The sequence below is a fragment of the Xiphias gladius genome, chromosome 5 (assembly GCF_016859285.1).
Source record: "Xiphias gladius isolate SHS-SW01 ecotype Sanya breed wild chromosome 5, ASM1685928v1, whole genome shotgun sequence".
In the NCBI taxonomy this organism is placed as follows: domain Eukaryota; kingdom Metazoa; phylum Chordata; class Actinopteri; order Istiophoriformes; family Xiphiidae; genus Xiphias; species Xiphias gladius.
The window spans coordinates 12,083,626-12,106,420 of NC_053404.1; the positions used below are offsets into that span (position 1 = coordinate 12,083,626).

At 39.3% G+C, this 22,795-nt stretch overlaps 1 protein-coding gene across 5 annotated transcripts in view; it reads left to right on the forward strand.

Moving 5' to 3' along the window:
* The window catches only part of jph1a (junctophilin 1a), a 34,004-nt gene extending 11,209 nt beyond the window's left edge, over positions 1 to 22,795 (forward strand). Inside the window, exons 3-6 of one of the 5 annotated variants that reach the window (XR_005707460.1) lie at positions 10,295 to 10,348; positions 10,624 to 10,720; positions 11,103 to 11,221; positions 19,105 to 19,215. Coding sequence is in view for 3 of the 5 variants with exons in the window: in XM_040126807.1 (XP_039982741.1) it covers positions 11,103 to 11,221; positions 19,105 to 19,838; positions 20,182 to 20,262 (934 nt within the window). In the remaining 2 variants the exon portion in view is untranslated. Of the gene's footprint in view, positions 1 to 10,294; positions 10,349 to 10,623; positions 10,765 to 11,102; positions 11,222 to 19,104; positions 19,839 to 20,181; positions 20,279 to 20,462 lie in introns of those variants that run through there. The other 4 variants (XM_040126807.1, XM_040126809.1, XR_005707461.1 and 1 more) reach the window with 4 other exon arrangements.

Genomic DNA, 22,795 nt, shown 5'->3' on the forward strand with positions numbered 1-22,795 from the left:
GTCTACAACAACGATTAAGTTGGGGGCTTTGCTAAAGGTGCTAAAGCATAATATCAAGAAGACATCCTTAATAATTGTTGATTCAGTGTTATATGTAAGTTATTGTACATGTTGTGTTCTGTGCACTGATTTAGGGCCATAATACAATGCTTGAAATGCTCCAGAGGCATCATCACTGGTCGGAAATAAACCTGTTAAGTCTGCAAAATAGTGTCCAGAGCATGTAGACTCTGACTGTGGCAGTGTGTATTAATGTGCACTGAGGACACAGCATCCTTATAACCCTTAAATTAATCATTAAACTGTCTGTTTTGTATTTTGGTGGCCTTTCATAAAGACATCTAGACTTTTGCATATATTATATTTTATTCATGAGTTATTATTTATTTTATTGTCAATTAAGCTGACGATTCTTTCCTTGATGATTCGGTTGATTGGTTTACAAAATATTGGAAAAATAATTTCCCAAAGCCAGAGGTGACATTGTCAGATGTCTATTTTTATCTGATCAAAGATATTCAGTTTACAATAGTAGAAGACTATTGAAACCAGCAAATATTCACTATAAGAAGCTGGAATTTTGGCAATTTTTTCTTAAAAAGGACTCAAAACAATTAATCAGTGATCAAAATTGTTGCAGATTAATTTTCCGTTGATTGACTAATTAATTAATAGTTGCAGCACTAATCAAAATAAAGTCAGTTTTCTGGAAATTCAATTTGAAAGTATGTATAGATAAAATGACAAATGGGGATGTTTTTTTGATGCAGAATTTAAAACAGCAAATCAACATTATTCATCACATTGACAAAAGATAACTGGTATGGCTGGTATATATTTCAGCCCTATTCATACATCATACATGTAATATCCACAGTCAATAGACATAAAATAATTGAAACAGAAACGAAAAATGTTTTTGTCTTAAAATTACACAAACAAAGAATGGTACCAACACAAAAGTCACTCATAATTGTAGGCACCTGCTTATCTGAGGACCTAAGAAAAGCAGTCTGTCATTTCAGTTTGTGTTGCCCAAAATAACTTTTAAAATTTGTCGGTTTTTTTTTTGTCTTTTTTTTTCATACCCCATGTCACAGCAGTGTGTCTGTAACCTCTGGATCCTAATGTGCCCCGCTAAATCTGTTCAGCCACTCTGATTGGCTAGCTAGGCTGCTTTCACTCCAGATGTTCAAGGATTGGATTATGGAGTTATCACTTCTCTTGTTGATTCAGAGAGTATTGCTTTTCCACACCAAATCTCTCTGTGAAGTATGCAGCTACTCTTGTAATTACTTGCATATATGATACTGTATGTGTGGCCGTGTTCATGATGCATTTTCTCTAAGATTTAGTAGAAGGGAATCTGTTTAACTGTGAAAATGGCTATGCTGTAAGGATATTTCATACATCATTGTCACCTCTTCTTGGATTATATCATTGCAATAATGCAGAACACACATCATTAGAAGTTGCATTTGATGATGATACGTTATTGTATAAACATTTTTCATAATAGTTGACTTTTTAGTCCATGAAATAGCCATGAAATATAGACTGTGTGAAGATTGCATCACAATGTTTCAGCAGTGGGCAGATGTAACCTAATACTAATGCTTCTTTGGGCTTTGTACTGAAGAGGAAATCAGTGGTTGTGTGTATATGATTGTGCGTGAGAGAGAGTGCGTGTGTGCAGACATTGGGGTGAATGGTGGCAGGAGATTGGAGGAGAGACAGCACAGACCATAATTAAAACTATTCCTTAAGCTCAACTGGTTGCCAGGCAATTTGACCTTTACTCACACAGGTTCAGCTTCAGATGTTAAGCCTCATAGTTAAATGAGACACACCATGGAGTGGCTGTTTGTGTGTGTATGTCTTCTCTGTATCTGTGCTGCCTTGTTTTCTGCCAAGATGTAAACCTTTACACTGTGACATTTTGTTAAAGTGCATTTATATTCATCTAATTTGAAAGAAAGAGTTTATCGTGTACATGTGACCATAAGTGTCTGTAAGAGTTTGTGTGCTAGAATGTGTATGCAAGATTACACCCATACAGTGGGCTGTAGTGTGGGTTTGTTCATTTGCAAATTCATTAATACAGGCCAGATGCCTGGTCGGACGGCTTGCTCAAGTGTCTCTGATGGTTACCATGGTTACTGCCTCACAGCCGTCATCATTAGGTCAGCCGTTTGTTGATTTTCTTTTAAAGTAGCAGAGTGAAGAAGCGCTGTTAGTTTAACATTGTGTTTATTCATTGTTGAAGGGTTGTGTAATGTGTCTGATTCCAATTAGAGATTTACAATGCATTTATGAACTGTTATTATAGAGGCAAAAACTATAGAGTCACCGTAATGTAATATTGAAAAACACAGTAAACGGATATTCTTCATCAACCCTGATTCCCTGATTCCCAGTAGGCCTCATTATGGCACGTCTCTGTAATGGTTCTTTTCTACATCCCATGATGATTTAGTTTGTGTGTGTGTGTGTGTGTGTGTGTGTGTGTGTGTGTGTGTGTGTGTGTGTGTGTGTGTGTGTGTGTGTGTGTGTGTGTGTGTTTGTGCCTGTGCGTGTGTGTAAATTAAACCTAGGTTAACAGTCGTTTGCATGAGAGGTTGCTGATTCATTCTAAGGTGTAGGTCAAAAGATTTTGCATGCATGTGTGTCTGCGTATATATATATATTGTATAATGTTTGTGTAGTAATGTGACAACATGTCTAGATTTGCATCAGTGCTGCCCTGTGTGTGTCTATGTTTGTGGAAACAGTATGCATGCAAGTGTGATGCAGGAAAACCCCAGGTTAAGTTGCTGAAACTGTCAACTCTTTGGTTCCCTTGGAAACACAGCTTGTGAGTGTAAAAAAGACAGATGCTACTTCTAACACCACCACAAAAACAGGAGGTCCATCATAAATTCAGAATATTCAATTAACTGATATTTTTTAAGAGTTCGTGTTTTCCCTAATTTCATTTTAGTGCCGAAACAAATATTCAGTTTGTTACTTAGTTCACCAACAGAAAATTAATTAACAAGAATTTAAATATCTCATTAACATTTAAATCAAGCAGAAATGCCAGATTTTTCTTTGTGTTTGGACACTTGGAAAATGTGAGCACTTATAGGGATGCACTGATCCGACTTTTTTTCTTCTGATACCTCAACTCAGGGCATCTGCCCATACTGATTTCCAGTCCAATGTTAATGACACAATGTCCAGTGTTCTCTTTTTCCCAAATTTAAAATCTCTACACTTTACTGTGTGTAACTCATTGAAATCATTTTATGTAATATAATATTAGGTCAGAGATTACTGTGGCATGAAAAGTTCTTGGCTCACTGTGACTTAACAAATGTAGCGGAGACACTGAATTCTATAATGACATTGGCAAAGAAACAGTTTTTAATGTGGTACCCAGTCTGCTTAATAAGGACAGTACTTGTACCAATACCGATATCCTTAAAATTTTATACCGCAAGCAATGATGTGATAATATCAGAAAAATGATCAATAATGAAAGTGATTATTTGATGCCCTTCTTTGTTTTACCGTATCATTTTTGATTTTCTATCCTTCTCCATTCCTCCCTAAAGCTAGATTTAGAGATAATCCACAAAGACCTCTATGTGAACTGACTGCCTTGAGCAAGAAAACTACTTAGAGGTCAATTCATATCTTTATTCATGTGTTCTATGTGTTTTTTTGTTGGAGAATTTAAATATTATTTTTGTTTAGATAATATTAAGGCTTAAAAACAGGGTATATTTGACATTCACATACTAAAAACCTGATGCACAGACATACACATACATACACACTTACCTGTAACCGTATGTTTTTAGATGAAGGCCAGGTGAGGCCTCAGAGGAGGGTTCCGTGCAGAGCTCCTGAGTAGAGAACACCAGTGGGAGATTACGTTTGTTTGTAATCCACAGCCAGAAATGTCAGTAGAGTTAGGGGATTTTTTTCCCCCCAATTTAATCAAAAATGATTCTACTCATTCTTCTTCCCAGAAATGAAGTCAGTGTTTGGGAGCAGGCTTTCAGTCTGTCTCTACAGCCTTTGTATAATATGCAAAAAATGAAAAAACTGCATTATTTCAGGAAAATTAAGAATTGGTGCTCATGAAAGTATAGAGTATAGATTCTATAAACTGAGAGTATATCCTAGTTCGATTTCACATTTTTTTATTGAGTGACTAGAGACTAGAAGATTGATACCACTCTCATGTCTGTACATTAACTATGCATCTGGAGCAATCGGGTGATTAGCCTAGCTTAGCCAAAGACTGGAAGCAGGGGGAAAAGATAGCTAGTTAGTTATTAGTTCCACCACGGAAATATGCAAATAAGCATATTTCCCAAAAAGTGAAAGTATTCATATCGGCATTGTCATACAGTGCCTTGCACTAGTTCAGCTCATTGTGTACCTCCAGGGTTTCTCTAGATTTATCACTGAGTCCCCAGCTTTTCTCTTATGTTCTTGTCTTCTGCAGTCTGACAGGTCTATTCATTACTAGACATAATCATGTTTTTGTCCCGCTCATTATCCCATTTCCCTGCACCCTGCCTTGTGATTTCAACCTTGTTTTTCATATTGTTGCACCCTATTCCATTTATTCATGTGCCTGTACCTATCATTTTATGCTGCTGCAGTGCTCTGTGTATTTTTATTTGCCTGCTATGACAAGTTAAGTTGTTTATACACTGAAGGAACCTTACATGTTCAGTTGATTTGTGAAGAAAAAACATTCAGATTTCTCAGATTTCTCATTTAGACAGCATATTATTTTGCTGGGCAACTCATAAGACTAGAGAGAATTTAATAAGCCTAATTGGTTTTTGGCACCAATTTTCTATTTTTAGCATGAATATCTTTTACTGAAATGAGTAACAGGATAGAAAGGAGAAAAAAGGGGAATGACCCTAGAGGCTTGGCCTGCCAAACCACCCAGATGTTCTGAGATGTAAAATGCTTAAAGTACACTATATGCTATCTGTTTAACATGACCATGCCCTAATATTCTCATTATACAGTACCACAGCTCTCTCTTCAGAAAATAGATAGCTTATCTCATAATAACAGCCACTCTGTCTCCCATTTAAAGCCTAATTTGCTGTAGCCATTGTCCCCCACCACTGCAGCCCCTGGTAATGTGTGCCTAGACCTCAGCCCAGGAATAATTCCTGAATCATTTCAGAGTCAGTTTTGGCTAACCACTAATGGTGTTAGTCATGCTTGAGTAATCCTGAATTAGCACCAGTTGGGAATTCAATAGCAGGCCTGCACAAATATAAGAGAAATGTGCAGGGCAAGATAAATGCTAATTTGTGCAGACTTTCTGTGATATTCTCTGCTGCATTTGGACCTGAGGATGGGCAAGATACAGGACAGTAATTTCTGTTGATGCGTCACTGCCCAAATGGAGCGTGTTCTTGAAATATGACTCTTGCTTTATGGTAGTAGTTTTCTCTTGGTCCTGGGTGATGAAAGAGAGTGATGGTCTTTTAGGCATGATTGTTGAGTGCTGATGTTTACCATGGACAAGTTCAAGATTCATCTTTTATTTTATTATATACTGTACCAGTCAGCACTCCAGTTTGGTCCGAGGGAATAGGGGAATGGGTCAGTGTGATGGAGAGAAGGAAGATGAGGAAAAAAGAAAGGGGAGGGGGTGTGTATTTGAAGGAGCAAAGAGGGGTAGATGGGACCAAGAGGCGTAGGGGGGTGTAGAACTGTGTCAGCATATGTGAGGGGAGATTCCTCAAATAGGCCATAGCCTGGGGAGTATTAGATTGAAGCTTCACTCAGGGGAATTTGCACACACGACACACTATCACGCACAACAGGCACATAATACAGACACACACATACTATATCCTGCATGAGACCAAGGTAATACAAACCTTAAAGAAGGATGCAACGTGCCGCATGGGAGCTGGGGTTTGAAATTTGACCCTACAGTAAAATTAGCCAGGCTGAGATGCATACCTCAGCAGTTCTAAATATCCAGGAGTCTTCAGAGCGGCAATCTGTCTCACTCTCTGTCTCGCTCTCTCCAATACTATCTTTCTCTCCTTTCCATTTCCATACCTTTTCCCTCTTGGTTTTTCTCACCATCATCCTCTATTTCAAACACACAGACAAAAATTCTTGAGAGCATCTGCCGCACTGGCTGCCAAACTGACTCCACACTCCAATTCATTTTTTACCATAATGAAACAGCCATGGATCTTACCAGCCCTTCATTAATCTCATCTCTCAAACAGAGCTTCAGTCCAAAAGGAGTTGCTTCAAAGTCTTTGCTCACTTCTACATTTTTTTCCAAATTTCTACAAATTGGGTCTACTTCGACCCATCCCCAGCACTCTACCAGACCAGAGCACCTGCAGAGCCCAAAACTAGACGTGAACAGGTGTTGCTTTATATTCAGGGGCAGATTGACCTCAAGTATGGAGACTGCATACTGTCTGACAAGTTATAGAACTTAAAACCTTTCCAAGGTCAATGATGAGCTTGCATATTGTTGTTTATCTTTATACCTTGAATCTATTATCAATAAGACAATTCAATACATAATTAGACCTGGAAATGTTTTTGTATGTGCTTTGTCTTTTCGTCAGAGGACAGTGTGTACCACTAACTAGTAGGGTGGCAATGTACATATTGGGCCAATCACACTTAAAGCTGCTACAACCAATATCTTTTTTATTAACAATAGATTAAATTACTACTTGTAATGTGATAGGGGTTGCTCATAGTGACAAACCCACAGAGAATTATCACTTGACTCTGCAATTTCCCTTAGCTATGAAACATTTTATCATCTTTCAGCTCATTGTTTTGGTTTTACAGCCACTACTTCACTCTCACTGCTGTCATAAGTGTTGTTTTTAGCCAAAGCAGGCAGCTCTTAGAAATCAACTCTATTCCCTCTGCCAAACACCAAACAGCACAGACAAAGTTAGCGGTTAGCTATGGAATATAGTGTAGCATTTATCAGCTAAAGAGCCAGATATTTCCTTCAGGACTTGCTGGAAGCTAAGACAGAGCTAAAAGGAGAGTGAATAGTGGAATGTGGAGGGTGTGAGTGTTGGTCACTAACTTGTTTAAAAGCACCTGTAAGATAAAATGTACTGATGGTAAGAAGTATTCCAACCAACTCTTTCGCACCCATGTTTTCTCGCCTTCAATTTCAGCTTGTGCCACTGCTCTGTCACACCTCTACTCCCATCATTCTCTGCCTGTCACCTCCCACCACCAGACCTCCTGTCTAGGAACAGTCTAAATTGCTTCCTGAGTCTGCCCAATCTACCTTAAGGGAACTGTTAAGACCCTTAGATATATCATGGGCATGCTGTATACATTTATGACGCATTCATACCTCCTTTCACTTGGCTACACATTTCACACATTTCAGAAATAGACACATGTATGTCCTTGTGGTAGCATGTGTGGCAAGTGGATGTTTGAAGTATACATGTCAGCAGTGTGATGTAACTGGAATGGTCACTTTCTTAACAGTGAAGTGCTCTTAAGTAAGACCACGATGCTATACCTGCTTTCAGCGACACCAGTGAAATTCCTACATGTTTTTGGTAATTCATGACAAGAAGCAAAACATTGTGTATTATACTGTTTGTTACTGTTTTTAAATTTTTAAATCTGCAGCTGGTCAGTGGTTTCCAGAGGCTGTGCTGTTCGTAAACACGGCCTGAGTGTGTCCTTTGTCTTTGGGTGACGCAGGGACTTATTTCTGGAGAGGAAACGGTCCATCCCTGCTGCCAGCATATGGCTCCTCATGCATTTTAATATCACACCGACCCAGCCTTCAAAAACAGTACAGCACAGAGTCCAAGGACAGAAAAGTAGTCTGAAATAGCGACATCTGTCCGTTGGGGTCACTCTGACAGAGAGACACAGGGAAGGAGGGAGGGAGGGGTGGAGTGGAGATGCGGGGGGATGAGGGGAAGCAGTGTCACTAGATAGATGAAGAAACATCAAAAAAAAGCATTGATTGAAAGAGAGAAGGGATGGCAAAAGAAAGAGGGAGAGGAGGATGGATGAGTGATACTTAGACAGCCCATCTAGATGATTATATTCCATGTTGCAGTGTCATGTATTGTTTGAGCATTTGCTGTCAGGGCTCCACTCACTATTTTTTCATACATAATTAACTAATCCATTGGCTTTAACTGATTCAGTAATATTGTTGCATAATTAGATCTTTTTTGAAGGGAATCTGGTGGCAGCAGTGGCAGCATCCTCCCTCCCTGGTGCATACGTGTTCTCCTATAGTCATAGGTCTCAGTAGTTGTGTTTCATGTACAGTATATCTTGGTGGAGTTTTCAAGGGATTTGTTAAGCAGGTCATCCCCCAGCCTTTGTCTGTCTCACCATAGTACACACCCATAATACCTCTGAGTGCAAATGCTAAGCTCACATTGATCCCAAAACACATTACTCTTCTGCGCTTTCGTTTTTGAGCATCAGCATAGTTCAGCAGAAGGATGCAGACTTTTCTTGTAATGGTGTTTAGCAATGGCTGTGTTGTTTCTGCTCACTGTAGATGGATGATCATAGAGTAGGATTAAGAATACTTTCCAAAGTCAGTTCCTTAGGGCACCCAAAGTTCTTGATAGATATTTGAAATTTTTATTTTATTTGAAATGATATGATATGATATGATATGATATGATATGATATGATATGATATGATATGATATGATATGATATGATATGATATGATATGATATGATATGATATGACATAATGTATCATTTCATATGTGGCTTTACGTATGTGTCTCTGGGGCACTGCTCGTTTGTGGTCCAGCAGCAGGGCAGTGCTCCAGACTGGATTAAGGTCTTGCTTGCATGTGGCTGCGCTCCATTTTGAAAATCAGGATTTGGATTGAGATAGAAGCACAAGGGGAGGTGTTGCGTTATCCCCAAGAGGGACAGGCCAAGTGATACAGCTCAAAGATGAGGAGAGATAGGGAGGGTTTGAGGAGGAGCAAGAAAGAGGAAAAGAAAGTCGAGGGAAGCTGTTGTGTCAACCCTGAGGAGATGGGCGACATAGTAGCACACACAGTCACAGACCAATGAATTTTATACTGAGTTATTCTTGAAAACTGTTTTTTTTTTTTTTTTTTAAATATATATATATGCATTGTAATGCCCCCTTTCACTCTGTTTGGGGCTCCTTGTGTGTGCTTTTCCTGTTCCTGCAGGATGCAGTCAGAGTTGCCGTGGTGGCAGGTGCCACTGTCTCCATGGGCCCAGGAGATAAGTGCATTTAGAACTCCTACTGGTTGGAATTCTTATAAAGTGATGCCATTTTGTTTACATAATGCCACGGTCACGTTCCAGCGACTGATGAACTGTATGGTGGCAGATCTGTCGAGTTGTGCTGTATATCTTGATGATGTTGTCGTCTTCAGTGACACTTGGGAGGAACATCTGCAGAGGTTTTGTGCACTGTTTGAAAGGTTGGTGTGGGCACAGTTAACAGTGAATTTGGCCAAGTGGGAATTTGCCAGAGCTACAGTTACCTACTTATGTAAAGTGGTGGGGCAGAGGGAGATTCGCCCTGTTGGGGCCAAAGTAGAGGCCATCAAGAATTTTCCCTCTCCTATAACTAAAAAAGAACTGATGTATTTTCTTGGCATGGTGGGTTATTATAGAAGTTTTTGAAAGAACTTCTCTTCAATTGTGGCACCTCTCACCAACCTTTTGAAGTCTAAGGTCAAGTTTGTTTGGTAAGCCAAGGCCTAGGGTGCTCTTGAAAATGTTATGTTCCTCTCCTGTTTTGGCGGCGTCACAGTTTAATAGGTCTTTCACATTGAAGGTTGATGACAGTCATATGGGGGAAGGAACAGTATTGCTGCAAGATAATGATGTGGGGATGGAGAGGCCTGTAGGGTAGTCAATTCATATCAGTTGAAATATTCTGTCATTGAGAAAGAGGCCCTGGTATTAATTTGGGGATTGCAGAATTTTCAGGTGTATGTTGGTTCCTGGACTCCTCTCGTAGTGTACACAGACCATGATCCCCTTACTTTTTTTGCTTTCTTTCCAAAATCCTAATCAATGCTTAATGAGATGGGCACTATTTTTGTAGCCTTATCATTTGGATATCCGCCATATAAAAGGTGCTGAGAATGTAATGGCTGATGCCCTGTCTCGCACCTTCTAGTTGCATTGTGCATAATTGTAGCTAAATGTTGCCCATATTTGTGCCTGTTTCTCCCTGTTGGTCTGTCCTGCTCTCCTTTATAATGCTCCTATAGGTACCAAAATTGCGAAGGGGGTTCAGGAGGAGTACTTGGAGGAATGGGTAGAAGGTATTTGGATTTTTTTTTATTGTTTAAAAGTAGGTGATAAGTGTTTTTTTCAGTCTTCCAGTACAGTGAAAGTGTTAAAAAGGCAATAGTTATGCATTCTGGTACTCGTTATACGTAGTTGAAAAAACTTTGTAAACTGTAGTATTTAACATTGTAACGTTTGTGATGTTAGTTCAGAGTATCTGGTGGGTCTCTTCTTTTTATTTGGGGGGATGTGATGACCCCTCCCACTCTGTTTGGGGCTTCTTATGTGTGTGTTTTTCCTGTTCCTGCAGGATGCAGTCAGAGTGGGAGAGGTGTGTCCAGGAGGAGTATGAGCTACACCTGAAACAACTCCTCCTGATTGCTTGTTTATATAAGAGGGCTGGAGATGCAAGTTCTCTCTCTTTCTCTCCTCCCAGAAAGCAGTATTTTTGGTTTGGTTGCATGTTCAGGTTTTTGTTACTGTTGTTTTACTTTATCCTTTGCGTACACTTCACTGTCACACGTTCATGCACTCCCCTCGCTACTGATACAATGGACCTACCAATCTTCCAGAAAATTTTTGTGTTGTTTAATATTAGTTAAATAAATGTGTTTTACTTTAATCTTTGATTATTGGTGTGGTCTCCTTTGTTTTGTCTTGAATTTGAGCTGGTTCAGTGTGTATTTTTCTATGCAGTTATCTACCAAAATTCCTTTAGCCAAAGTTGTGTTCATCCTCTTTGTTTTTTACCTCTTGCAACTTTAATATTGTCTGTTTGTGTTTCTCCAGAACAGCCCATGCCAGGACAAAAAGTGAGGCTGCAGACCAGGCCGCTGTCTCTTCTGTGCATGACTCTGAAATTGCTAGGGCGGTTGCGAGAGAGCTCTCCCCCAACTTCTATCAACCAGGTAACCTTTAAGGACATGCCTCTATACACAACACTTGTCTCTATTTAGTAAAGCATGTTCCAAGGGGCCAAAGTGTGGACATCAAGCAGCCTTAGCATGAGCATGCTCTCACCAAGTAGCTGAAATGTTTCTCTGCCTCAGTAACTTAGACCTCGGGTGCACTGAAGGGTTTAGGAGGTCAGATGTGTTAACTGCACTTGGTGAAATACAACACTTTGACTATTCCAAGTGGCTAAATCTACATGATAATTAGCTAGCTATGTGTGCAAGCATGGTTTTAGACAGTTTTCAGACATTATAGACATGACTGATCCTGAGATGAAGTTGTAGTCATTTTTGAGACTGTTGCAGGGGCCTTAGGGGCCTTTAACAAAAGTGGTTCACCCCCAACAGTGCTATATTTATACAGCCAAGCTATTCTAAAAACCCCCCTCACCTCTGCTATCTTTTTTTTTTTTTTTTTTTTAAAAGCTACAGCATCCTCAAGCAACCAATTTGTCCATTCAAACCATGTTAGTAGGAACTGGGTAACTGGTAAGAGGTTGGGTACTTTGTATGAATAATGATGATTGCACAGTTTGAGTTGTTTACACAGACTGTGTCTGAGTCAGTAATGAGCTTGTTCTGGGTGTACAAAAGCGTAAGGTTTTGGTGTTCCAGAACTGTAATCGAAGACTAGAGCTACTGAGGATGATTTCTAACACCACAATGGTAGACTGTGTGCGTACACAGAGCAGAGCCTGCTTGAAACAAACTACTGTATTCTGGATAGAAGCCTTGTCTTTGCTCTCAAAGATCTGTTGTAACAGCTCTGAATTACTTGCTAAAATTTGCAGCCATAAGCTCTGCCAAAAGTGTGAAAGCAACATTTTTTTTTTTTTTTTTAAATGGTGTTTTTAAGATCATATCTAACTTGTGCTCAAGTGAAGTGTAGAAATGGCTTACAGGTATGAGTGGTGGTGAAGAAAACCTATTAAGGGCTCCTGCTCTTAATACCAAGCAATTCTCATCTTTCTTCTTCCTGAAGGTTTAACAGGCACTCTGCTATACTATACAGCAGCTCACAGCATAGGCTGTGGACTCAGCTCTTTTTAGTTCATTTACTAGGTAAGCTGAGTTTTACAAGGCTGCGTACTGCATAAATAGTGAGGTACTTTTTGGTTTAGGGGCAGTACTCCAGGTGGTGCAAGAGGCAGAACATACAGGACAATAACAGACCAGGAACTGATAAGATTTTGTTTTTGATTGTGCATTGAATCACTTTTTGCATTCTGGGTTGTTTCTGGTGGTATATTCTTGGATTTAAAGATTTAGACCATGTTTCATCATTGCTTTCCTTATTTGTACATGTGACTTTAGGAGAAATGTCTGTCAAGCATTCATCTTCTAAACAGATTAGATAGTATTCAGTTGTAGGTTTGAATTAATTTCAAACTGTTACAGTTGTTGTTTGGATGGATAGTCTCTATTAATATTGCTCAAAAATGCTTGCAGAATTGCTAGGTCATACTTTAAAAAAAATTTTTTTTGCAGTAAGCTGTATACCTACCTTGCCTCTTCCACTGTGTGTAATATATTTAGGCCAATGAGCAAGCCGACCTTGGGCCCTTGCCAAAGGCCACCACAAAATAGTGGGTGACAAATAGATTGACAACGGGACCCATTCAAGCATGTCCCTCCACTAAGCCACTGAAATGGCTAGCCTGGGCCAGAGACATCCTGAGGCTTGTTTGTGTTGTGGAAAACAGTGGTCACGCTTGGCAGGCTGGGTGATCTCCGGGTTCACGAGTCTGTGCGGAGAATGTTCTTGCCTTTATAAGTCAGATCATGAATGAGAGAGTGAACAATGAATGTCATAATCATGTGCAACACAGGGCGAGATCTGAGCTGCAGCATTTAAACGTTTGGTTGTGTAAGCATACTGTACTGTGTGTCTGATAAGCCTAGGTAAGCCAGATAGGCACCTGTAATAAGACAAATCTATTTTCCATGATATATACCATAATTTTATTTTTAGTTTATGAAAATCTTTATTTTTGTTTAATGTAAATTAGATTCTCCCAGAATATACAGTAAGAGCAGTTTGGGGAATCCAGAATGGCCTACTTCTATATTTATTGCTGGTTCACGCTTTGTCCTTTGACAGGTTGTTTGAGTGTAAACAGTTTCCCCTATTTGTAGATTCCTGGCAATATCACCACTGGTGGAGGAAAAAATTTACCGTGTACTGTGGAAAAAATTCAGTCAGTGTAGAATCAAGTTTTTTCTTTGATCACCTTGTCTGTCCTAATGATACAGCTGGACGAAGTTTTTCAATCCGGGTACCCAGCATTAAAAGGAATTTGTGACTTTCCCAGGTAATCTGCCTTGCTTCCTCATTGTCTACCTTTGCGGTGGAAAAATTCTCGCTTACCCCCTTCCCTCACCATCTAATAAGTCTTCTAAGGTAACAACTAGGGGTCTAAACCCCTTGTTGTTTGTAATTGGCATTTCTGAATCATAGCAGGTTATCACCCAGATTGGAAGTGTACACTTCAAAAGGGAAGAGAGGGTCACAGGGAACAGGACCCTGACCTTTTATAATTGGTTCACACATGACACCTGGAGGGGGGGGGCAGCCAGGGTTTAGCTGGGCGTGGCCTGTGGCCATGACGTTAATTGGGCTATTTTTGGTGCTGATGTGTGCTCACTGGGGTCTAATGGAGACATAGCTGAAATCCTTACACACTGAGGAGCTTGGCTGCACGCTCGCCCCTCTCAGGGGCTGTAGGACAGTAGCTTACCCTCTTTTCAGCCTGTGCCTGGAGGAAAGTTTGGGGGAGCCCAGTGGGTATCCCGGTCCGCCCTGTTTGACCCAGTCAAAGGTACACTTAGACCAGGTGGAACCATAAAAGCCTGGACCTGTCATTACTGAAAACCAGACATGAGCAGGTGCTGCTTTATATTCATAGCAGCAGGTGTCGAGGACTACGTTTTAAGACAGTAGTTCAACTGAAGTGTAAAGTTATTCTGCAACGTATTACTTTCAAGGATACAGAATATAAACTGTTAAACTGCTAATCAGATCCTTTTACAGGTTTCAAAAGCAATTTTTTAATCTGTGCTACTTGTTGAAATAGGGGTTATTTGAAAAATAAAACGGTGGATAGGATATTACCTTTAATGATATATTACTGTCAGCCCTTTTATGATAGAAGTTAAAGTCTATTACTAAGGTCTAAATGCAGTAGGAGAGGGGAACATGAGAAAATGTTGAACTTGTGAAGGTAGGCTGAGACACTTTTTTTTTTTTTTTTTAAACTATGTGGAAATAAACAGATTAGAGTTGTGTGAAAGGCAAACTTCCAAATAACACAAAAAACCCTTGTTTTAAACATGGTACCTATTTCCAAACATGCAGATGTATTAATATCCATTACATATGTTTGTGGATGAAAAAACTGCAAAGTCTTTGGTCTTTGCTGCTGTTTCCTCATCCAGATTTGATTCTTTGCACGCAATGTCTTCCACGATGCAGTGTCTCTATCAATTAAATGTCACTTCATGTGAGGGCTCCATGTTCGGACTTTGCACATGGCCACTTACAAACAAAGCACACGAAGACAGTGATTACACAGACAATGGGGTGTAGTTTATTTGCATATGTGTGTAATAGTGCAGATGTATGTGAGGATATGTACATGCATGCATCAGTAGTAGATGTAATCCGGGCAAACAATGACAGCTCCCCCCTGCCTATCTGCCAGTGTGAGTAGGAGGAAGAAAGGAAACTATAAAAGTGTAGAGAACACGTTAAGACCACAAGCGACAGAACAGACTAATACATATATAATATATGAATATTAGAATGTGAATAAAATCAAACATAACCAAATGTATAATGAACAAAGAACACATACCAAGAAAATATAAATGCTTTTCACTACCACTTGGACACGTTATTTATTATATTTTACATATAGACACAATGAAACATTTAAGCAAACACATTGCCCTATGAAATGTATATTTGTTTTTATTTGTACTTTTATTTGTCAGCGCGTCATAAAAAGATTCCAATGTTGAAAAAATATATTTCCTGGCCAAAGATGCTGGATGCCCGTTCAACTTTTGGGTTCAGAATAGAATATTTTTATCTATACAGTCCCTTATACATCTTGCTGCTGAATCCAGTCTGATGCACAGTGGTAACAGATGTGATAATGACACATACTGTACTCTATACATACACGCATGCACACGTATTCAGGTCTCATTTAAGCTCCACTATCGTTACACTGCTTTTTATCTCATATTAAGGTCAGTTGGGGTTAGGCTGGGTCTCAAACAGCCAATCTGTTTTTTTTTTGTGTGTGAGTGAGTGTGTGAGTGAGTGAGAGAGAGAGCGAGCGCGTGTGTTTTGCTATGAGTGCACTGGAGCAGAAAATGTGAGATGGATTAACATGAACAGAACTGGCAACCTGCAGCTTAAACAAAAGCTTGTATTCTAATAACCTAAAAGAGACAATGATGAGGTTAGAAGAAACACAGTATATATTACAGCTGAACTTGTCTTCATAAGAATGAAAATCTTGATATATGCACATAACTTGAAAAATTATTTGACAAAACAAAATTCTATAAATGCCGAAATTCATATGTTTATTTGTAGTTATTGGGTTTGCGAGTATCTTTGTCCCATTTTAGTGACCTATTTGGAATCACTTAATATTATTTTCTTTTGAAGTACAGTGTGCAAACGTAATAGGTGGCATACACATACTATAAGAGATGTCTGGTAAATCCTTTGGATTGAGCTCTCAGATGAACCCTTTTCCCAACCTAATAACTCAATCAATGCTGGAGACTCGGCTCATTCAGATGAAAGAGAAACGACGGCCATTTGGCTAATTGAGTCCCAGTACAGGTTCCAGCTGACCTTAAAGGATTCTTTGGTAGAGTATGTCTAACAAATCTTCACTGTCATCACAAAAGGATCTACACATGCTCAACTATCTACAAAACAACCACACAAGATTTCAAATAATATGGAATATTCAAATTTCAGAAGATGTTTTGCAACTTCCCAGTATATGCTAAAAACAATGACAAACTTTAATTTAGCAGCATGAATTCTGGGGGTTTGTGGAATTTAACATGGCTGCAGAAGTGTAGTGGAATTCCTGTGGGAGTGAGAGACTGGGGGTCGTTTTAGTACCCAGAACCATTCAGAAAATGCCTGGAACCCCTCACAGGAATCTGTCCCCAAACAGAGTGAAACTGCTCGGGCCCGCCCATGAAGCCTTAACTCTTTCTGACATATGGTGTGATATTAAGCTAGGCAGATATATTAAGCCCCACAGATGTTCAAATGCCCCCCCCCCGTGTGTTTGTAGTGGGTCTTATTGGTTGTGGCAGTTATGAAATAAATTAGGAATGCCATGCAGCTGAAAAATACTTTGGGCTTATGAGTACTGAGGCCCAAAAGATTATGCGGTAAGGCTGTTTATGCTGATGAGGGATTGGATACACTTGTTCCTTTCTGGATTTGATGTTTGCATAATTGTTCATAGCAGTGATAAACGTAGAGGCTAAATCAATATTAATTTATTTCCTTTGAATTATAGTGTGCAAATTTACAGGTGGCATACATATACAGTAAGAGACATCTGGTAAATCCTTTGGATTGATCTCAGATAAACCCTTTTCCCAACTCAATAACTCAATGTGGAATGCAACATGAATACTTTAGAATCAGATCACCTTACACTGACTGAGTATATAGCATAGAATAAGGGTAATTGGAGTAAAAAAAATCAAGCAAAACATTTTAGAGTTAAAGCTCATTAATCTGTCTACAAAATCTTTCCTTCTACATATACATGTAAAATCAGTTCTCTATAATTGCTAGATTTCTTACTTTATTTTATAAATTGGCTATATAAAATGCGGAGAATCTTTTTCTGCTTGTACCATCTGATGTTCTTCAAACAAAGTAGCATTGTCCCTGTCTTAGTCACTCTGACACCATCTAATTTACGCGAAGTGAAAAAAAAACAGGCAAACAAAGAGCCTTGTGTCTCTAATAAATATTAAGTATAGAACAAAGGGACAGTGTCATTTTTCTCACATGCAAAAATGTTTACATTTAGATATAGGCTTTATTGTTCACACATTAGAGGGCCTAATGTCCATAATGAAAATCCAGAACAGACAGGACATCAGTCCATAAACTCCTGATGGAGAGAAAGAAAGAAGGTTGCCACTAGTGTGAGTTTAGCCAATCAAAAAAGAGGCATCATTGCTCCTTAGGTCAACTCTTTATCTATACAGCCATGGTGGTTGGAATGCTGAGAATGATGTGACAAGGGCCATTCCAGGAAAACAACATACTTATAAAATTCCTTTAGTGAAATGGTGTTTGTAACTCTGCATTAGTCTATTTCTCTCTATCTCCCCCTCTCCCTCCCATCATTAGTCTTTGCAGAATTATTGCAATTATAATGTTGATTCATGAATATTTTTATTTGAAAGTAACAGTTTTAGTTTAAAAGTAGCTCACGATGTCACTATTTGGTCAGGCAAGGATGGATAGAAATAAGAGTGCTCTGTTCTTCTAAACTGGCTTTTTGGACCGTGGCTGGATAAGAAATTTCTAAATAGCACATTCATAGCAAATTAGCATTGTTTCAGGGTTTGCTAATCTCATGTGTCATCATTAAACTATGTCTGAACCTCAGATAATAGGGCATATGAATGTTGTTGGGCCTGCCGGTTGTACTATCAGTATATGTGGGGACAAGGCAGGTGTTGGCACTACTTTGTACCTCATGTTTTATCACTACATTTGAGTTCACAGAGCTATGCATTCATTTGTCTGAAAGATCAGAACTGATCCTTGACAAAACCAGAATGTTATTTAATATCACTTACCACTTTCTGAACGTATTTCCGGAATCCTTAAATTAATAGGTCGACATTTTGGGAAATACTTTTAGCTACTTTGTTTTTTGTTTTTTTTTGCCAAGCATTGGAATAGTAAATAGATAGCACTCACATGTCTGTACAATATGACGCTACAGCGAATGGCCAGTTAGCTTAGCACAGAGACTGGAAGTGGGGAAACAGTTAGCCTCTCTCTGTGCAAAGGTAACATAATCCAGCACCTCCCTGCACCTGTGGTGGTAGTTAATTAGGACATTATAACTCCTTTATTTTATCTGTACAAACTGAGGTGTAAATACAAGAGTCACAGATTTACCAAACAAGATAAAACTAATAATTAATGAGATTTAGAGGTAAATATGAAGCTAGAGCCAATGGTTTATTAGCCTAGTTTACGAAAGACTTGAAACGGCGGAACTGCTAGCCTGGCTCTGTCCAAAGTTAATAGTTAGTTCCATGATGTAACTCCTCATAAAACCACAATTTGTTATCACATTTCAGTATATACTGTAGACCATGTTATTTACTGAGCTTGAGAATTGTTATTAAGCAGATTTTGCTATGTTTGGAAAGAGCCAGGCTAGCTAATTCCCCCCTTTCCAGCCTTGGTACCAAGTTAAGATAACTAGCTGCTGGCGTTAGCCTCATATTTACCATACAGTCATGAAAGTGGTATCAATCTTCTCATGTAATTCTCAGCAACAAAGCAAATAAGAGTATTTCCCAGAACTATTCTTTAAAGATACATCTTCTCTTCTGGTTAAAAAATCAGTTACATAGTGAAAAAAATTTTTTTAAATGTTTCCCAAGTTGCAACCAAATCAAACTACTAAAACATGAATTACATAACTCCTTGCTCTGTGACTTGAATGAAGTGATAATACATGAGAGGCATAAATGGCAGAGGTGTATCTCTGGATTATCTATTATGTTGTGTGTCACCTCTCTCACCTCTGCAGGACCTGACTACATAAAACAACAGTTAAAGGAGCCTGTGGAGATTAAAGAGGTCCCTGTCGAAAAGAGGGACAGCTCCCCGAGGGAATCTCCCCACTTTTACCGCAAAGGTACAACTCCTCCCCACTCCCCTGTGATCAGTCCCGGAGCCACACCTCCCCCCTCTCCTCACTCCAGCAAGAAGAAAGGTAATCTTGCCAATAGCACTAGCCGCAAAACCAGCAAAGAGGAAAAACCTCCCCGCAAGACAAGCAAAGAAGAGAAGTCAAGTCATAAGACCAGCAAGGATGAGCGGTCTAGAAGAAAGCTTAGTAAAGAGGAGAGGCTGTCCGTCAATGATGGCCTCAAAAGTTCTCACGTGTATGTCGAGGCTCCACCTAAACCTGCGAAACTTCAGCAGCCTGCCCCAGCCTCTGATCCTTCTCCACAGCCTCCTGCAATTCCAGTCAATGGCCAGCTTCACACTGAGTACCACAGTTACTATGTCAAGGCCCCTACAAGGATCCCTCTACCCCCGGACCATGAAGAGGATATAGAAGAAGAGCATAGTGCCCTGGCCTTGGCACGTATGCCCCCACAACCCCCTAAGTCCCTTAGTACCCCCACTCCTAAGACAGCCTCCATATGGGAGAGCAAGAGTGACCAGAAACTCAGGAAGCAGGATTCCCTAAAGCCAAAGAGCCTCGCAGACACAAAGAAAGCCAGTATGGAGATTGCGGAAAGCACAGAAGAAACAGTAAGTATCAGTGATAGGACAGGTAAAAAGGTTTTTGAAAGAAATAGTTTGACAATTTAGGAGGTACACTTATTCAGTTTCTTGCCGATGAGGGGCTGGATACCACTCATGTCCTTACAGTAAATATCTGCCTACCAGCACCTCCATACTCAGTAATCAACACATTATATCTTGCTTGTTTATTGGGAAAAAAAAAAAAAAAGTCCAAATGTGTAAAACATCAGTTTGTTGTTTTACAGGTGGTTAAGCGCTGGACTATTTATACTATTCTATTCCTTATTTCATGCATTTTGTTAACATTTGATACCTTGTCTGATCTTTATCTTAATGTTACTTTTTGCAGGGGCCTAACTCGATCCTTGTTGCTATGGTAATGCTGTTGAATATTGGCCTTGCAATTATATTTGTCCATTTTCTGACATGATGATGCGGTTTCTCAGGTAAGTTCCTTTACTTTCCCAGATACTTTTCCTCAGCTACAAAAATGAATGAGGACCCTAAACATTGTGTTTCTTACAATGAATCTGCCCTTTTTATTTATGTCTTATGTGTCCTTTGCCACAATGTGTGTCTGAAATGTGACAAGCAGCCAATTAAATCCAAACAAAATGTTTTATGATGCAGTGAAACCATGGCAACTGCTACAGTTGCATTGCCGGCCTTGAAAAATGAAAATGGCGCCAGTGAGACACAGGGGTGGCCATAGCTGTTTGGGAATCAGCGCGACACCGAAGAGAATCATGAGGAAGGCATCACTAACACCAACCTGTCATGGGCCTTCTTTAGGGCCAGCCCCGTGAAGTAGCAGTCCTTTGGCTTCTCAAAAAGCTGAGGTGAAGTGTCGTGTCTAGTGAGATAAAAGAAAAAAAAAATTTTAAAAATGCAACCAAACATACACAGTCTGAAAAAAAGTAATAGAAGCCCACACGTGTGCTGATCCAAGCACTGGTCTCTGTAGCCCACTCCCATTGCCTTGGCAGAGATGGCGGTGGGGTGATGGACCTTGCTTGAAGTGTACGGAGATGTACTTTTAGATGATGGGAGCAAACAGCTGCCTTTCTATTTTGTCATCTGACGTTTTGATGGGGAGATGTGAGCCCGGGGGGGGGGCACCGCAGTGGGAGTGTGCTTGGGTGTTCGGACCGTTTTCTGGCCTTAACACCACTCTTGCAACAGGAAACTGGGCACTGCCGTTGCCAGCAGTCAGTGCTGGCACGGTCACTAGCCAGTCTTACTCGGTTAACCCAGTCATCACTACAGCTTTCTCAAGCTCCGTCCATTGTTACCCAGGATACACTGCTTTGAAACACTCCCCATGCATGGTACAGTTTTAACGTTTTTATTTGTTTTCTGTTCTATTGTAGCTTTTTTTGTTCATTGTTCTCTCAATGTTGGTTATCTGCAGGCATACGTATGTAGTTTAAAAGGAAAAAATGAGTAAATAAATTTCCTTCCCTTTTGTTTTTTAAATTTAATCATTTCTAACAACTTAGTTGTAATTTGACAATACACATTCATGTTACTGAAAGTGCAATGTTTTTATTTTTTCAAAAGAAAGCTCATAGTATATTATGCCAAGAAAGGGGTTTGTTCTATTATAAAAATCCTATGTTCCATTTATTTAGTCAATTACTCTCACAATTTAAATGCTTGACTGGAGAGAGTGTTGATGATTGTGTTTAGAAAGGAGGAGACTGAAGTAGCAAATGTCTTATTAAATCAGAAGGAAAAATATTTCATGCCTAGACCATTTTTGCTTGAATTCCTTAATTCTATTTTCTTTCATTGTTTTAATATACCACTAAGATGCAAAGATGTAGTTCACACAGCTGCTTCTGTAGGCCCAGCAGTGCTTGCATGCTTATGAGACTGGATCGGGACAGTCTTGTGGATGGTGAAAGTTGAATTTATTCAGGTTGAGGCCGTGGGGAATGTGGCACCAGGGAGAAGGGGAGATGCCTTTAGAAGTCTTTAACAGAACTACTGTTTACCTCAGAAAAAGATGAGGACGGGCGGGGGGGCAAGCCATCCTTGTCTTAACTTTGTTGTGTAGGGGATACTGACTGTTGTCATCACCTGAATCATGCTTTTAACTTGCCTCGTCGTAGCTGTTTGTAGTCTTTATTGCAAGTATGGCATGATTTTCTTTGATTTTAAAAGTGGTTATTTATGTTTGACATTACTGTCATCACTACAAAGATTATTTATTCATTGTACAACTGATGTGTTTGTGAACATTGGTCATCATAAAAAGGGCTCATGATATGGCTATGGGTTTCTCTGCTGCAGTTCAGTTTTAAAGATCAACTTGACTACAATAGACTCCTACATTCTGTTACAAAATAAGCAGCTTTAGCCAGTTAATGTTTGCAAACTGTCCATACAACTACTAGAAAACCAACTACTGAAACCTATACAATAAAAGTAGACCAATAAAATAAATTACTGAACAAAAAAAATTTCACCCTTTCTTTGCCCTCTTTTCTTTTTCATTTGTTTGATTTCCCTGTCTTCACACATGCATGGTGAATACTGGGGTTTCAGAGGGTTTAAAAGAACAGCCTGTTTATGGGATTTTTTTTTTGGAAATGCAACATTGCATGTTGGAGACATTTATATAGAGATTATTATATACTATTTGTAAGGATTTTTACAGAGCACAATCCAGAATCTGGTATGAGTTGGTATTTTTCTAACAATTTGCACACCTGTATTTTGACAATGAATATAACTTGTTTGTAATTGGTAATGTAATGCACATATGATGTTTGACAGTGGACAAAATACTTTATTTCTAATTGGTTGAACTGTATGTACCATTTGGGGATGTGAAAGGCAGATGTACTTGTTTATTTTAGGAAATAAGGAGGAACTATGGGAGACTTTTGATATCTCAAGGTTCATGTTACCCCACTGATTTGTGCTAAGTCATTGGAGATGAAGTTATGTGTATAACA